This window comes from Bactrocera latifrons, unplaced genomic scaffold (assembly GCF_001853355.1).
Source record: "Bactrocera latifrons isolate USDA-ARS-PBARC rearing strain unplaced genomic scaffold, ASM185335v1 scaffold_19, whole genome shotgun sequence".
Classification (NCBI taxonomy): Eukaryota; Metazoa; Arthropoda; class Insecta; order Diptera; family Tephritidae; genus Bactrocera; species Bactrocera latifrons.
In genome coordinates this window covers 730,251-749,622 of record NW_017535407.1, presented here as the reverse complement: position 1 = coordinate 749,622, position 19,372 = coordinate 730,251, and the positions used below count along the sequence as shown (strand labels likewise).

At 36.3% G+C, this 19,372-nt stretch overlaps 1 protein-coding gene across 10 annotated transcripts in view; it reads right to left on the bottom strand.

Annotated features, from left to right (window-relative positions):
• LOC108967505 overlaps positions 1–19,372 on the bottom strand; it is a 73,130-nt gene that overhangs the window by 9,478 nt on the left and 44,280 nt on the right. For 7 of the 10 annotated variants that reach the window (XM_018930974.1, XM_018930971.1, XM_018930972.1 and 4 more), the window contains one exon: positions 18,646–18,726. Coding sequence is in view for 3 of the 10 variants with exons in the window: in XM_018930968.1 (XP_018786513.1) it covers positions 2,682–2,698 (17 nt within the window). In the remaining 7 variants the exon portion in view is untranslated. Of the gene's footprint in view, positions 1–2,681; positions 2,710–18,645; positions 18,727–19,372 lie in introns of those variants that run through there. The other 3 variants (XM_018930968.1, XM_018930969.1, XM_018930970.1) reach the window with 3 other exon arrangements.

The window sequence follows — 19,372 nt, the reverse complement described above, 5'->3', positions numbered from 1 at the left end:
AAAGTCTGAGAAAAAAAATAAAAATTTAATATTTTTTTAATTTTTTTTTTAATAAAACACATTTTTTACTTTTCTGTGTCATTTTTGAAACATTTTTATACACACTGATATAGATACAAGCATGTGTGATGACTTCATCCTGGTATCATCACAAAAAACCGACAAAAAAGGCACGACCTACCTGTTTACAAATTTGCCATACTTAAATAGCTTCAATTAAGTATACCTTTATGCAAGCAAAGCGAGTTGCCAAAAACAACAAACTTGTCCCTACGTGTGTGACTCATACTTAGCAAGTTTTGACTGCTGTTATAATTAATACAGTTTGTGAAGTCGCTTCTTTTCGGTTGACCATTAAGTTGCCGGTTTGTTACCTGTTTCTCAGTTGAAAACAAAAAAAAAACATAAAATGTAGACAATGAATTCATTTGTGTGGGAGGCGGCTAATTATTCTCCAAAAAAGAAAAAATTAAGTAAGGAAATGCAAAACAGGCCGGGATGTGAAAACTGGAAACGGTATTTTAAATGTGCTAAAACAGAAACTTTCTTTATTTGTATGTTCTACATTGTATTTAGCACATACAAACATAGTGCTTTATATTCTCTTGCCAGCTGTCATATATTTATTATTGTGAAATATTTATGTGACAACTTTTTTGGCAGCATTCATTATATGCACTACAGTACACTGCTCTTACATTACTCTCCCACTCCATTACTCTTCTCCGCGATTTCTCGCCTCCTGAACTACTCTCCTCTCCACTACTGTCCTTCTCCAGTACTTGCATACAGTAAACTTAATGTAGGAGTCTTCTGCGCATCTTTATTGTTATCACTCATGGTCCCATTGGCATGCTGGCTGGCCTTACATATATTATTAAGTAGCAATAAAAGCCAATTTTTATACATACATATAGTATATATATACATAAATGAATACTATATATATATATAAATATAGCATACGTATGGTATTCTGCCAGCAATCCATTAACTTGATTACGTTCAAAATAAATGAATTTGCTCTGCAATTAAGTGTTCGCCAAGCCACTCTAAAATTAATGGACATAAAAAGCAGAACAGCACAACTTGAGAAAATTAGATTTCTAGCGCAGTAAAGTGCGGGCGTGACTCGAGCGGAAGGTAATTAAAGTTGAAATAAAGCTTTTGGCAGAGTTAAGCATTAAAATAAAGTTTATTTTATTTCTTGATAACTATCTTGAATAGTTGAGTAAGGTATGGTATGTAAGCTGCAGAACTTTGATGCTTCGTTAATTATAGTTTATTTTCGTGATAAATGTAATGTAATTAAAATATTTGAAGGTCAAGGTTGTTGTATGTAAACTAGTATTTTCAAAAATATTATATGACAAAACTGCTGAAAATTTTATGGAATAAAATGCTAGTTATAAGTAATCATAATAAATGCAGCCGCTCCCTATTTTTGGACTTTTAGACTGTTAGACATTTAGACTTCTGATTTTTGTAATATACATACTACTGTGGGCAAAAAATAGCAAGACTTTTTATTTTAAATTTCGCTTGGTAGAAAATAGAAGGTCGAGATCACGTTGACGACGAACCATATCCAGGACGGCCATGAACATCAACCGGTGCTCACCACGTCAATAAAATAAAGGAATTTCTACTCGTGAATCAACGATTGACAGTCAGAGATCTTACTCGCATCGCTTCAGTATCGAAAGGATAAGTAATAACCATTTTGAAAGATCATTTGGGCCGAAGAAAAATGAAAGCTCGATTGGTTCCAAAATCCCTCAATTTTTTGAGAAAACAACGTCGCGTAAACCTCTGTGAAACAAAGCTTTCCGACTACCAGGATGTCAAGGAACGTATGGCGTTAAATTTTGAACTAGAACAGTTGGCGTCTATGTCGATAGAAGGTAAAAGTCACATGTCATAGATTAAGCCTTAAAAGAGTCATCAAAAAAGTCACCAATCTTTTCTACTCTCCTCAAATAGTTGAAGGGCTGACTATCATCGCTAAAAAGCCACAAAAATGAATACATTTAAAAAAGCATAAATCTTGAGCGACCTTTTCACTTAACATACGGATTATTGCACATGGAACATGGACAAAGACTCACATATAATAATACTTGTGTGTGACAAGTAGTTGTAAGCTCATTAAAATTACGTTCAAGGTTGTTGCAACCAACCAAACAACAAATGGGCGGACTCATGCAAATGTAACTATGAATGAGTGTGTTTGTGTATGTCGCTCTAAATATGAGGAGACAGACATGCTGTCGTGACTTGTTCAGTTGCATGGAATCACAACAAAAGGTGCGGCATTGAAACTTAGCACACACTTAAAATTATTAATATTTTTTATGTTTATGTAGAATATAGTTTTCAGCGCTTCTGAGCGGTATTAGAGTGCTACATTTAACATAGACGCTATTAGTAAATGAAGGTAGAAATATGTGGAGAAAAGAACACATGAACATATTCAAAAGTTGTGAAGTGGTATAAATATTTTAACGAGGTGAATTTTGAGAATTTTCGTATATAAACAAGAAAAAACGTTAACTTCGGCACCGAAGCTAATATACCCTTTACATGTGCATTTCTTTTAGTAACTATGTGTTCAGTTTGTATGGAAGCTATACGCTATAGTAATCCGATCTGAATAATTTTTTAGGAGATTATATTATTACCTTAAACAGTAATCCATGCCAAATTTCCTGAAGATACCACGTCAAATGCAAAAGTTTTCCTTTGATTCCGATAGTTCGGTTTGTATGGTAGCTATATGCTATAGTGAGCCGATCTGAACTATTTCTTTCGATATTACATTATTTCTATGAACAATAACTCATACCAAATTTCGTGAAGATATATCGTCAAATACGGAAGTTTCCCCTTCAAGCATTTGATTCCGAGAGTTCGGTTTGTGTGGTAGCTACATATGTATATGCCGATCTGAACAATTTCTTCGGAGATTACATTGTTGCCTTAGAAAATAATCTACGACTTTGTCTCTTCTGCCGGAAAATTATTTGATATCGCTGCTTGTAAATGCATTTATTTTTCCTCCTGCACTTGTCCAAAGGAAAGGAAAGTTCCTATCAATTAACAAACATTTCTCTTGGACCAGATAACCAGAAGAATTGGTCGCATTGGAAGTGTTGATCCACCTGAAACAAAAAAGATTACAAAGAAAAATGAACGTAAAGAAAAGCTTTCAAAACGTCATTCAACATCAACACTTACCAGAAAAGTATTAGCTAGAACACGTGACCATTCAGATCAGTCAGACTCTCATACAGACGACAACAATGTAGGTGAGTCGCACATGGATTCTTCAAAGAACGATGCTGATGATGAATTTTCTCTTCCACCCTCTAAAAGCAAACCAAAAACACACTAGTATTAGAACACACTGCTTTAGCTGCCCAAAGATTTTTAGTAAATGATAGAGCAGCGGTCTTGATTATTTCATCTGCTTTTCTGGATGCCAAAAAAGCAGTTTTGATAACAGAGGATCAGGCTATCTTTGTCACTGATAAATGCAAGATTAGTCGGGCAAAAGAAAGTGTTGGTGTTAAGCTCCAAAACACCGAAAGTATTGACTCTGTATATGGGCTGTATTTTGACGGCCACAAAGCCAAACACAAGTCAGCGAAGGTGAAAAGTACTACCGCGACACTGTCAAAGAGGAACATATTTCTCTTATAGCGGAACCTGTTTGTCATTACTTTGGCCACGTCACCTCTCCTTCCGGGTCAGCTGAGGATGAGACGCAAGCTATATGGCAACATTTACAAGACAATTCAGTTGATGTGGAACATCTAGAAGTTGTCGGTGCTGATGGCACCAAGACGAACACAGGTTGAAAAGGTGGAATCATTCAAAAACTAGAAGAAAGAATAGGTAGGCCATTACAGTGGGTTGTTTGTCGTCTACATTTCAACGAACTTCCATTTCGTGCTCTTTTCGAACACATAGATGGTGTCTCAAAGAGTCCAAATACATTCTCTGGCGACATAGGTAAACTGCTCCCTGATTGTGAGAAGTTGCCTGTTGTCAAATTTGAAAGTTTTCCATCCTACCAATTACCTTCTGAGGTTATTAATCCGACCCAACTTAGCACAGACCAAGCTTATCTCTATAAAATATCAGAAGCTGTTATTTCCGGTCAATGTTTCTCAGATTTAGCGTCGATGCATCCAGGTAACATGTGCCTGACATATGGTTGGTTGGTTGGGTTGGGCTTGGGAGGAAACCGAAGAGCAGCCACMTCCACGCGGTGGGTTCTGGGTGACCAATACAGGTTAGCTGAGAGCTGCAACAATTTTCACCTTGCGCTGTGGCGCGCCGCATTTTCGCTCGTATCTCGGGAACGGTTCGTCCTACGGCCATGATCGCATTTCGGTAGCAAATGACGAGACAAATAACTATTGTTTTATACATTTTGCCATGAGATGCGTATTTCATGCGCTAGGTAGACAATTTCACGATTTCAGGTGAATTTCCGAAATTTCAAGGCCGGAGTTGGGGTTGAAGACGCAATCCGATCTCAAAACAAAAAGTTGCATTGGAATCAGGAAGTACTGAGGCAACTTTTCCGCCATCACAAAAATCAAAAATGGAAAAAAGGCCGGAATCGACCCACCCTAACGGACATGGCTAAATCGACTCAGCTCAACATACTGATCATTTATATATATATACTTTATAGGGTCCCCAACACTTCCTACTAAGTGACAAACTTAATATACCCTGTTCAGGGTATAAAAATATGAAAGAACCTTTTATAAATTCATGTGATTTGTTGTATGTTCGAGAGATTAATATGTCATTATAATATAAAGCAGATCATAAAACGAATGATAACAACGCCAACAATTTATTTGTTTCCCATTTATGATGGTATTTTTCTATGTTATCGAGCATCTCAATGGATTGAGCTGATTAGTCGAAGAGGCCGTCACGTTCTTCTCCTGGAAGGAGAACGGAATTTGGCAATCAACACAATAACACATTTATTTCGTCACCAACCTTCTATCCTAGGCAATCTAAGCAAGCTAACGGTTTAAACTGACGTAATCGCGTTTCTATTATCGTTGTAGAGTGTTCATTCATGGAGAGCATTATAAATGCCGGTGCCATATGGGTCTTTGAGATTGACATCCAAACAAGTAAACAATCATGGTAATGGAGAAAAAAACGAGCCGAAACCAAAAAAAAAAAAAAAAAAAAACACGCCAAAACCGCTCAAAACTCAAAGTGTTGTCATTGACTTTTTTCGCTTTTTTCGATATTCGTGGTTATGTGGATCATGATTTTGCACCGGAGTGATAAACTATCAATAAAAAGTCATTTTTCTGTATTGAGGTGTTTGCGTGAGAACTTCGGTCGAAAATGGTCGTAATTGTGAAGGAACAATTCATGGTTTTTACACGATGATGATGCACCATAGCATCGGGGCAAGATTTTGATCGAATTTAAAGCCAAAAAACGGTTTCATGTGATTTTTGTTGTTCCTCAAACTAAAACTGTCGTTGCTTGGAACCCGTTTTCAGTCGAGCGAAGAGATAAAACAAAAATCTCTAAGGAAGCTGAAGGCCATCTCAAAAAGTGCTTGCGAAAAGTATTTTGAGGACTGCAACAATCGTTGACATAAGTGCATTACAGCTGGTGGGGATTTCTTTGAAGGGGAAAAAACAAATATGGATGAATGATTAAATATTTTGCGTTTTATTCACAACTTCCGGGCGTTTAGCTGCCATACAAATTGAACGATCGTAGTAAAGTTCTTGTATGGAAACTTTTGTATATGTTAAGGGTATTATAGCTCCTTCGCGATCTAAGTTAATGGTTTTTCTTGTTTATATTATATATATAACACCACTTCTCACACGAACAGGTACTCTGTACAACATGTTACTAGAGCATATTGTAAAATGTTTATAAACATCTCGTCCAAACAACTTTTCCACTTTTTTCAATTAAACAAAATAATCAGAGCTTCAAATTTTCATTTCTTATGTCAAACTTGAAAATATGACTATATTAATTCAATTCAATTGCGTATTCAACAGTTTGAATTATAATTTACAGTTGCAATTGAGCAATTCAACTGTGCACTGATCATGACAGTTACATTGCCTCGCAGCGCTGCCATAAACAATGCGACTACAAATACGAAACATTTCACAAATATTTCACAAATAATTAGCCACTGAGCAGCAATAACATTAAGCTGCTGCCAATGGCCGAACAAGTGCAACCACAATGCTAAATTTGCAATTGCAGCAACTATGCGGCAATAAAGCAATTTGCAGGCGTCACCCACACACACAAACACACAGACTCACACTCACATGTCGGCATGAACTTGTATGGTTTGTACATGAATTTTTGGTGTACAACAATATTGTGAAATAAAACAGTGGCGCACATTGTTGTTGCTATTCATGTACATATGTATCTACTTAAGCGGTTTTTGTTGCAGACCAAGTCCAACTCAAGCAAAGCCCAAAAGCATGTGGCGCGAATGAATGCAATTTGAGGCCAAAAATGCGAACTGGAAAAAATAAATATTCGCGCTCATGCACTTAAATGCGATGCGGTACGCAAAACAATGCGCATGCGCAGTGCACACAACGCACACACATGCATTCAAACATACAAACACCGGTGCGCACTAAGTCAGTGTGGCGCTGGAGGGCGGCTGGCTGGGTGTATACGGGCACAGAAACAAGACTACAACAAAGTGGTGCAGCGGCTAATTAAGTTGCTGGCTTGGCGTCAAAGCGCGCAGCCCTGACACAGCTTTCCAGTTACTTTTATGTTAACACTTTCAATGCAAAAAGCCAAAGAAAGCATGCACAATAGAATTAAAAAGGCAACAACAACAAACACATTCACCATATGCATTGTAAAATGTGCGAATCATGMCAACAACAGCAACAACAACAAGTAACCGCGATTGCATGCCACGAAAAGGGTTCACGTCAACGCCCAGTAAGCAGCATTTTGCTCCCCTTTGTAATTCCCACTGCCTCCTTTTGTAATTCACCACATACATGTTGCCTGCCACAGCTTATGGCACCACAACGCGCCAATGACGCTGACGTCGCGTGCTGTCCCTTCGCCATAGAAAGTGAGTTGTGGGAAACCGTTGCTTTTTACATACATTCAACCCACTTTAAGTAAATCATGTGTAAAAGTAAAAAGTCAGAGGCCGCGTAACTTTTCATTTCAAAGCGACGGCGTCTAATATGTAACCGTGTGTATAGTAAAAAATGTTTGTAAGTAAAATAAAAAATGCAAAAAATTAAAAAAAAAATCACAAATCTATTCAAGTTTCGCATTCTCATGCATATTTGTATATCTTTATATATATATGTGTATATCGAGTTATGCAGGTATATACGCACGTGTACCCCCTTACAAAGTGCACATAAAATTAATTGCTGCTCATTGTAGATTGTATGTACTGTACTTTGTATTCGTCTACTTATGACACACAATTTTCTTAAGAACTGCTCTTGTTCTAATTTTCTTTTATTTCATAGTCTTATTTGCACTGCTTTATATTACATATTTCTATTACTAATATGGCTAGCAAAGAAAAATGCATTTCCTTTGAATCTAAATATCTGTAAAGGATGATCTTCAGAGACGGATATTTCCTAGTCAGCGAAAAGTACACTTTTACACCAGTCATACTAAAGTATTGGGCTTCCGTGTTCAGTCAGTGTTTCTCACTATTAAAGTGTTTAGTACTGTAGTCCAAATATTCCCCCTGCGGGTAGGGGGGACCCCTCCAGGTTGGGGGGGAAATACCCGTGGTAATACCTGTCTCTTATACACATCTAGATGTGTATAAGAGACAGACTATATGTAGTGCTACAGGTCACACCAAAGACTATAACATGGTACCACGGGGAGCAGTTTGCCCTTGGAGTTCGCTCCAATCTGCTCATTGGGTTTTTGGCCCTTTGTGGAGATTCGTGGTGGCTGTGGTTTAAACCTAAATGCAGGAAGGGCATTAGTCCAATGTGGAGTCGCACTGCGGCCGGGTGCCGGACCCAAAGTACGGCAGAGGTTTTAGATGGGCCTCGTACCCGACCAAGGTGGCTAAGGGTGGACGTTTAACACACACCCTAGGGTGGACATTACAACACACACCCTAACCAATTGGAACCTGAGTATGAGTGTATGTGGCGGCACTCATGCTTTGGTTCTCCAGAGTATGAGTGTAGGTGCATGCACTTGTGCTTTGGGGCGCTGATCAACGCATTGTTTTGATCTATGTGCTTCTAGCAATAGAAAGCACCGTGGGGTTAGGCCTTCGCAGGCAGGAACTCACGTAAAACCACAACGGACTCTGTAGTCCAAATATATCGGTTATGGAAACTACAAACATTTCCGTCTACTAAACTCAGCTAACTTCAGCATCTTCGAAGCGGAAGTACTAGAAAGGTCTGTTGAATTCTATAGAATAACTGATTGAGGATTCAGAAAACTACCATGTACACAAATAACCTGTCTGGCCATGTGATCATCAAATATAATCTTTAGCGTAGTCAACAACTGCAAGAAAACTTTAAAATAATTTTCAGATGAACTCCAGTTGTTCATAAGCTGGTTCCTGTTCACAAGAACATTTCGACATTTTCGACAATGCAAAAGTCGCTGATTTGGCCAAATCACGAGCCTCCCTAAACGATTCCGAGGAACAGTTAATACCATGCCAGCTGGGCTCTCATGAAGGAGATCTACAATATATAAAATTTAAACAAATAGCTCGGAACAGACGAAGATCCCATGAAGTAATACTTTGTCCAGTGGTCCCGTGGGAGAGACATGAGGTGGGAGTAGGTTAGGTTTAGCGGATTAAAGTCCCGCACTCCGGCTTTCGATGCTTCCTCCTACTATAAAAAAAGACGAAGATCTATAGTACTATCAAGTGACAGATAACAAAACAGATAAAGCCTAAGTGTGACAAGATAAGAACCAAGAGTTTTAAATAGGTTCAGGAAACGTTTACACAGACTTACAGCTAACATATCGGGAAATTGGCCATTTGGAGAGCATGCGCTAAAAATAGGTCTGTCCTATAGCTACAAACTCGAACGGTGTAGTTCTAACACAAACCAGACTTCTAGCTACAAAAAGTATAACGTACGAGTATATAAGTAGGTTCTAAACATTCCCACTGTAGTAGTTGTTGAAAATTAATGAAATATGATCTCAACCACCTCTAATTTTCTTATCCCTAAATTAATATCGGTTCATAACTTTTCTAGAACTTCGGTAAGTGATACCAGTCCATAACCTAAGGGCTGGAACTTCAACTATGCAATCGTTTGAGTGAGAAACCGATGTGATTATTCCAACTCTCTACAGTTTTGCAAACTACTGAACTACACCTGCGAAACTTACACTGGACTTAGCTTTAACTACGAAAGATAAGAATCCAATTATATTAGGTTATCAAAAAAGTCTTGCGGTATTTTCGCTAGTTGGCGCTGAGAGCTCGTAGTTCTAGTTTTGTTCGTCGCATCGGGTCATGCTATACCTTTTTGGAAAGCTAACACGTGTTTGATTGATTGTCGTTTCTTTTAAGTCGTTCGTGAGTTATAGCGTCGCAAACATGGAGTAAAATAAAGAGAAAATACGGCATATTTTACAGTACTACTACGATAAAGGCAAAAATGCATCTCAAGCTGCCAATAAAATTTGTGCAGTTTATGGACCCGATACAGTTTCCATTTCGACCGCACAACGATGGTTTCACTGTTTTCGTTCTGGTGTAGAGGTGGTCGAAGATGCGCCACGCTCCTTAAGGCCTGTCGTCGAAAATTGCGATAAAAACGCTGAATTGGTCAAAAGAGACCGGTATAGTAGCAGCCGTAGCAGCGGTCAAGAGCTGGGCATGAGTCATCAAAAAAAAATTTTATGAACAATTGAAAATTCAATAAAAAAATACCGCAAGACTTTTTTGACAAACTATATTAGCTTCTATAAAAAAAACATTACCGTTTACATAAATATAGCAACTTCAGCTTGCTACTTCAGGACTCAAACAGGATCTAGTCGAAATAACAGCTCTTGATCGGATAAAGTAAGGATCAATTCCGATCTATCCCGTTTCTGTATCGTTAACTAGCAAATTATGCATCCAATATACTGTTGTTATTAGATACAGACAGAGTATGTTATGATAATATTGCTTAGAAGAAATACTCTTAGCAGGAAAATCCTTCTCCGACCTTATCATCCAACCACGAAATATCATTAGAAAATTCAATCCTCTTCGTTTCAATATATCACCACAATTCTATTCTAAAATTGGAAAATATGAATTTTCTCTGAAAAGTAAAATTTTTGATATTATCTATGTTGTTATTCTCTTAGTCAATCGATGAGTTTCTGGTTCATGGTTTCCTAACCTGTTGTACGTTGCGCAGATTCAAAGAAAATCGTTTATATAAAATGTGTGGAACACTAATATAAATACCACCGTCTCATAACTCAAAAACACAGCTTCCCTTGAATAAAAGTGAAATTATTGTGATTGAACGAAGAGAGTGAATATTTTCCCCAAGAAGCAAGCACTTGCATATAAACTTAAGCTAATGATTGACTGAGTAAGTTCAAGAGCACACAATGCTGCCAACTCGTCGCGAATCTTATAAACGAGCCAAGAGGCATTTGCATTTTCCCTCAGCGCTGAACGCCGAGCGCTGAACTTGGCAATAACAAGTGGCTTCAATGAAATATATTACATTTGGAAAAGCTGCAGCAACAACAAAAAGTATAAAAAACGAGACAAAAGCAATTATTTTAAAAGCAGCGAGCTGAGAGCCCTAAGTAGATTGTTAAGTACATGTGCAGCTACATACCAACACATGAAAGATTCAGTGGACTCTGTTACAATTTTCGCCGAAATGTGGTTGGAGTTGAAGAAACTGCGCACCGAGATGACAGTAATGACAATATAAGCTCATTATAGTAGCCATCATAAATAAGCCATTTGTTGGCGAATGACATATTGTCAGTGAATCAATATAACGGCCTGAGCGTGGCTCCGATGTGTAGAAAGTCTTTCATTGATGAAGATGTTAATAATAACAAATTGGTGCTTCGAAAGACGAAAATTACGTACAATATTATGAAATTTGCAATTAAGCATGGCATTGACTGAGTGTGAAATCGCTATAAGGCGCCTAAATATTTGTAATGAAAAATTTTATGAAAATAAGTTGACTTTTAATTGTTTGCAATGTGATATATTTTCACTTTCCCTTTTCAACAAATATTTTGCAAATAGAATTTGTCAATCATTGAGAAGGGTCTGGTGTGATAATTATTGCATATTGTAATGCATTGTACTAATTTTTTCAACATAATTTATTATGTATTATAGTATATTTACACGAACTGATATTAATTAAAAGTAAAATTGCTTTTAGATAAATAAGAATATAATACCCAAAAAATAAGGTGACATTGTATTTATTCTTTATTATTCTTCCAAATCAATTTCATCCCCTTCAAAGTAATCCCCTGGCGATGCAATGGATTTTCCAATCTTCGAAACACTAGTTGTAGTCACTTTCCAGAATGGCCTTCAGTTCCTCAATCGTATAAAAACGGTGTCCCCGGAGCGGTCTTTTGAGCTTGGTGAACAGCCAAAAGTCGCACGGCGCCAGATCTGGTGAATACGGTGGTTGCGGAACGACATGGGTTGAGTTTTTAGCGAAATGATCACGAATTACGAGGGCAATATGCCATGGTGCATTATCGTGGTGTAAAAACTAAGAATTGTCTTTCCACAATTCCGGCGCATAACGTTCAAATAATATTCCTTGTTGACTGTTTGACAGGTTGGAAGGAATTCATAATGCACAACACCACGATAGTCGAAGAAAACAGTCAAAATTACCTTGTTTTTTGAGCGACTTTGACGCTATTTTTTTGGTCTCGGCGCTCTTTTGGCACGATATTCGCTCGAGTGATCGGTTGTTTCGGGGTCGTAAGCATAGATCCAAGTCTCATCGCCAGTTATAATGCGTTTCATGACACCCTGGTAGTCGGAAATCATCGTTTCACACACTTCAACTCGACGCCTTTTTTCCAAAAAATTCAATGTTTTCGGTACCAGTCGAGATCTGATCTGATTGAGGCCCAAAACATCCTTCAAAATGGTATTGGCTGAGCCTTTCGATATGCCAACTTCATCAGCAACGTCTCTTATTGTTAATCGACGCTTCTTCAACACCAAATATTTGATTTTGATGGTCGCCCTAGATGCTCTTCGTCTTTTTTTGAATATTTTGACATGAAATTTGACGTACTTAAATGTGACTGACAGTACCACCAACCTAAAAAAAAAAAAATAATTGTCCAAACCCTTCGACGCGCGCAGTTTAAATTCAAATGTCACCTTAGTTTTTGGGCACACTAAAGATACTACATAAAGCTTAACATTTTTGAAATTTTTTTTTAATTTTGTTACATTTTTATACCCTGAACAGGTTTAAGTTTGTCACAAAGTTTGTGAACCCAGAAAGAAGCGTCGGAGACCCTATATAGGATACATATAAATGATCAGTATGTTGAGCTGAGACGATTTAGCCATGTCCGTCTGTCTGTATATTTCGTTCGTCAGCTTTTAAGATATTTTTTTGAAATTTTGTAAACGTCATTTTCTATTCAAGAACCTGTTCATTTGTCGGAACTACCGAAATCGGACCACTATAACATATAGCTGCCATACAAACTGAACTCTCGGAATCAAATGCTTGCATGGGAAACTTCCTCATTTGACAATAAATATTCATTCATGCAATTTGATATGAGTTATTGCTTATGGATATAATGTAAAATCGATAGAAATTGTTCAGATCTGTTCACCATAGCATATAGCTGCCATAAAAACTGAATGATCGGAATCAAGGGCTTGTATGGAAAACTTTCGCATTTGACGTGGTATCTTCACGAAATTTGGCATGGATTACTGTTAAAGGTAATAACATAATATCCGATAAAATTGTTGAGATCGGATTTCTATGGCATATAGCTGCCATACAAACTGAACATATAGTTACTAAAAGAAATACACCTGTGAAGGGTATATTAGCTTCGGTGCAGCCAAAGTTAACGTTTTTTTTTTTTTTAGTACAGGAAGCCCATATCTTCAAATATCTTACATAAAAACAAACATTTGCCGTTAAAAAGTAAGCTAGCTGCAAAAGAACACTCGATTAAAGAATAAAACGCATGCGATGGGACACACTGGTAATTTTTCCCATCTCACAGTGAGTCTGATTAAGGTGTTACATGGGTTTACAGGTTTTTATTGTTTTATTGATTTCTATAACACCTCTAGAATATTGTATGAAATTTTCCAATTAATCCGCGTAATAGTTTCGGAGATACAGCCATGATTTTGAAGTCGGTTGGTGAAATTTCTCGAGGACAACTCAACCTATCTAGAACAAATATTACACAAGTCTTTGAGATACAATTCTTAATTACTTGAGTGTGATGAATTTTTATTTTCGGTTACTACTATTTGAAAATTTTTTTATATATTTTTTTTTAAATGTCTGCCAGAAATCCAACTTTCAGTTTTTTCTTGGTCCAAGTTCTAAGTTTGGTTTTAACTAAAACACATATTTTTTCGCTTTAGATAATCCTGTAAGGAACTATTCTGCCAACGTGGGCGCATATTTTTCCGAGGAGTCACCGGAAGTGGCGTAGCAATGGCCGAGTTTAAAATATTTTTTTCCAAAAATTTCACATATTTTTTGGTAATAATGTACGTTCAAATAAAATATCTTATTTTTTGTATAAGAAAAAAAATTGAAAAAAGGCTGCTTTTAGCCGAGGAAGCCCAATCAAACCATTAAGGTAGGTGGTATGAGAGTATTTCAAGGAAATAATGTGATGATAATGTGAATGAGAACGCTAATAATACGGAAAAATTTTCAAACAATTATAACCAGCACTTCTCACAAGTAACAACAAAAATAATCCAGACACATATGACAGCTAATGTTCTTTATTACCCTCCGTGAATTATATTTTCTTCAATTTCATGTACTAGTATAATGAATATTTTCTAGAACAATCATACAGAATTAATAATTTTTCCGAGCAATTTTATTAAAATGCAAATAATAACATATTCTAAACTCTTTCTAATTGCTTTCTGCATTAATAATGAGTCAAATTCGAACTTCACTACAGGGTTTTACAAGCTTTAAGTCACTTTACGTAGGTTGCCTATTATATTTCGGAATAGTGTTGCTTTCTAGCAACTCACACCCTTATTGTAAACTTAGAAATTTTTGATGTTATTTGGATAAACTCAGAATGTTTTGAGAATCAAGCGCTATTTGTCTTGTTTACTATCACTTAAAATATAAATTGTGAATTCAATCGAGGTCGTAGATAACTTAAAGACGGATTTCGGGAAGGTCGTCTAAAGTCAGTTGTTGTTCCGGAAACCATTTGAAGCTGTGTGCAAATTGATATTGCAAGATCGTCATGTGAGGTTGAGACAACTATAGGCATTAGTGAGACTTGCATACATTTAATATTACCTGAACATTTGACTTAACAAAAAAAAAACAATTTTTGTTCAGGTTTGATCCCAAACTAATTTGTCAATCGCTCAAAATCAGACTCATGTCGATTGGTCGAGAAAACTGTTTAAAAATTCGTTAGCAGTGCTTCTGAACATGTCTACGACATCGTGACAGATGCCGAATCGTGGATTTACATGCACCAGCCCGAAAGTAAACATTAGTCGACTGTATATGTGGTGGATGGGCCGAATCCAGCAAAAGTTGTTCGCGCACGAAACACTTCCAGGTAACGGGTTACCAGCACTTTTTGGAAAAACTGGAGGCGTTGCAACTTTTCCAATAGAGCAACGCGGAACACTAAATTATGAATGGTAAACAACCATTTGTTTGTCACTTTTCTTTCTAGAAATTAAGAAAACCAATAGTCAAAGACGTATCACTCTTCCCCACGACAACGGGAGCCCTCATACATCGGCTGAAAGAACTGTATCGATTTTATGAGTCATCCACCATACAGTCCTGATTTGGAAACGAATGACTCATTTTTATTTTCGTACGTAAAAGATAAAAAAGATTTTATAAATGTATTGATGCATTCAGAACACATGTTTTGGAAGAATCTCAATCAGAGCGGCAAAAGTGCTACGACAATTGATTCAAATGAATGCGAAATTGTATCGATCTTAATTCAGAATATCTTGAAAAAGCAATAAAACGATTTTCGATGTTTAATGTTTGTTTTCGCTCTCTAAAGCCTAAATATAAAAGACAACCCTCGTAGAAGCCAACTTTATGCGAAGCTCTTGGCTTTCAGCACATATTCAGCTTACGAGGATGATTTTTGAAAAAATTTTCGAAAGCAAAAGCGCCAAAAACATGGTATGCAGTTTCAGCAAGACATTTTTGTGAAATGAAGACTTTGTTTTCAACGAGCGCGCTATGTTCATTTATATATCTTTAACAGGATTGGAAAAGACCAAAGCGACCACAGTTTTTATAATTTTACTCCTATTTTGACTATGATTAATCACAAATGTAACCAATCAGATGTTTTCTTATACTAGCCAGTGAGTTCAAAATGCGAAACGTAAAAATCCACTGCCATAAATATATATACCTCTACCTTAAATATTATATATTAGTCACATACCAGTTCCATATGGTTAAAAGATTTTATAAATATATTGAAAACTGTTTCATAACATTGCGATAGCCATACAGCAATTACTGGTTTATATTTTTTGTCCACTAATAATATAATTTAAGTGGAATATGGTAGATAGCTCGATAAATTAAAAGAGTGGCGACAATTTCCGTTGCCAACTATTACTAATTAATAATATTAATATTAATGACTGAGAGTTGGAATTTTTTGCCTAATAAGTTGATTGCAATTCTTTCAGTCAGTTTAAAATTGTTAACTCTTGTTTGTCCAGGTTGATTTTTATAAAAACGTGTAAATGCTAATTACAACTAACTAATGTAGTCAATCAGACTAATTAAGTATCGAATTATTACTTACTGGCTCAGTTAAATTTCACATATTTATGACAGTCTATATTTAGTAGATCAAAGCGAAAAATAGTATACGAAGTAATTGCCAGAGTATTACTATATATTACTTCAGCTATGAATATGTGACAGCTTGATTTTGGGCGTAAAATGGGAGTTACAGGGTGCTAAGGTTTTAATGATTTTGTGATTAACGATTTTAAGATAGTGTGCTCTTTTTTGAAAATTCCTGAATTGAATTTGAGTTTAATTTCTGTAAACTTACGAAATGTCTATTTATATTTAACATTATTTTCGATTCACAGATTTCGCTCTTCGATCGACTGAAAAAGGATTCAACTATGCAGCAATATCAGCTTGAGGAACAAGAAAAAATCAGGCGGAGCCAAATTTGGCCAATTCCGGCCGTTTTCAATAAAGCGTGTTCAAAGAGGCCGGTTTACGGTTCTATAATATTTTTGAAAAAAATTCGGCTTTATCGGAAGAAGTCGAACAAGTACGCATTTCGTACCCAAAATATTCACCAAAATCATTTGAACGGACTCGCGAGATATATCGATGTCACTAACTCTTGCCTTACGATTTTCAAGCACCATTTCCCTCACTTTATTTTTAATATTTTCAGCAGTTAAAGAGGTCGAAGATCGTCCAGAACTAGGCTAGTCTTCACTGACTGCGGACTTGAGGACTTTGAACAACAAGTTTATTTAAAATGCTGTGTTTCCAATATAAAGTAGATGTTGCAGTTTTATGAAATCTACTTTATCAAGAACGCAAGAAGTTGAGTGACACAAAGTACCAGTAAAGGAACGTCATCGCAAACTTGCCTCATCCGAGTGTCTATCCATCTCTGTTAATGACAATGACATCAAAATGTTGTGGCTTTAACCCTGCTTGAAAAACATAGTTTTGGTTTTGGTTCATTTTTTGGATAGGAACGTACCAATGCTAGACTCGCAAACGAGATGCCTGATAACATAACTGTGGACCCTAAAGTCACAAAGTTCATCATAACTGATGGCAAGACGTGGCTTGATGAACATGAAGTCGAAACTATCGAACAATCTAGCGCTTCGTGCTCTTAAAATTAGCCGAAACTGAAAGAATCAAACTTCGTTGAAGGCACTGAATTCATCCATTCCCGCCAAGGTATATAAAAAGTTTTTCTATAAAAATATATATATCGTCACTTAAAATCCAAAATAATGTATTATCAAAAAAAAAAAAAAAAAACCAAAAATCGCTGTCAGCTATAATAACCAATATATAACGGCTTTATAACCAAAACTTCAATTATGTTTCAGTATATAATGACTAATATATAACAGCTTTATAACCAAAACTCAATTTTTTATATTATGAGTCTTTTCAATTCTATGGCTTTTCAGAATAGTTATATCAACGTTTTGGCCGTTTCAAATTTCTTACTTTATGAGAAATATAATCTTACAGTCTAAATACTAATAACTTATTTATTGCAGTATAATCCCACTAATGTCTGGTAATATTTGCACTGTTATTATTATTATTTTTTCGTAAGTTAACAAACGAATAATTATGTATGCATCGAAGTATAGATAAAATTAGATGGCTCTGCCTGCTTTTATGCCACAAAAATTCTATTGTCTGCTTTGTAAGAATAATTACACGCTAAAGTGCCAACAGCAATTACGCCGGCGCACTTAACTCTTACGACCTTACAATATTTTATAGCAATGCGCAAAAACACAAATGAATAAAGCGGTGGAAGATGTAGCAGAAACTGAAAGAATTGGCAAATACAAAAAAAGCACAGCAAAAAGAATGGGACTAAAGATCTAAAGATGAGTGTAATGATGAACCGCCTACGCGCGCCAAATTTAGATATATGTATGTGTAAATATATATGTTTATGTGTGTATGTACGTACATGTGTCTTCGCACAAACAGTCATTTGCAAAATCTCGCACTGTCAGCCGGCGTAACAATCATTTTATGGTAGGCAAATAAATTTTGCATACACGCAACCACCTTGCATTGTCTCTCTGCCTTTTTCGGCATAGCCGTTAGCATGCACAGTTATTGCACGACTGTACACGCACCGCCTTTTGCATTCGCAGTATTGCACAGCTTATGCAAATAGTCACGATTGTGCAATGCGCAAAAATATTAGCAGCAGACGGCTGCACAAACACATGCCGGTTGCTCATACGCAGCGGCGGTCGCAAAGAAAAACCTGCGAATTGTTCGGTATTGTGGCTTTTTTCAAGCAATATTAAGCAACACAGCTGGTAATTAGTGACTCGCAAAGCTACAGTAAGTTTATTTCACACATACATACATGTGTATAATGTCGGTRTGTAAGTGTGATGCGCCGTTAAGCCAAAGAAAGGACAGGAAGTCATCGAAGTAGGTAAATAGTAGCGCTTGTTTATTTCGCGTAGGTGTAAAATTCGTAATTTCCTCAGTTTTTACGCTAATTACTTGTATTGTTTGTGTGATAGTGCGCTGCTATTAACTGTTTCTGTTTGGCTTTCATGCTAATTGTCTTATTGACTACATACATAAGTGTACTTACTTTGATGAGGTGTAAATGTAAAAAACAACTGTGATTCACTTGTGACAACAGCTCAGCTGATCGCCTGAGGGTGACATTGGCCTGAAAGAAAAATACAAATATATACATACATATGTTTATAAAACAAATTAGTGGAAGTTAATAATCCATAAGTTTTCATGTCATTTTGACATTCCCTGGCATGTTAGTTGTAAATTTTAATTAACAAATATATTTAAACTTAAGTTCCTAGAAAATTTAAGTAAGTATACATATGTTCACAAAACAATGCACTAGTAATTACTTTTATATATTATATATACATAAGCATGTATCCGACTTTAATAACTTCGAACGTGAATTTTCTCACAAATCTCCGGCATGCCGCTTTTGTCGCTGTAGTTATCGCGCTATTTAAATGCAAAGCTTGTGCTGCGCATATTTTCAGCTGTTTTCAATTGAATATAAATCGCTTTGGGTAAGGCTAAATTCCATATAGGGCAGACAGGCGGTCGTGATTGCTTTAAGGTAGCTTTTAGGTGCAAGGTAGTTCCCACAGAGTATTCTATAAAATGTACTCAGCGCTGAAAGTGAATATTGTGGTTTTTACATGCAGCATGCAAAGTTTTGAGCTTTAAGGTGACCACAAAAAAAAATTGTATTATTTTCGATTTGAAAATAATCGACGTACATATATATTATACATATGTATATACGAGTATTTAACTACGTTTTAAGAATTTATTTT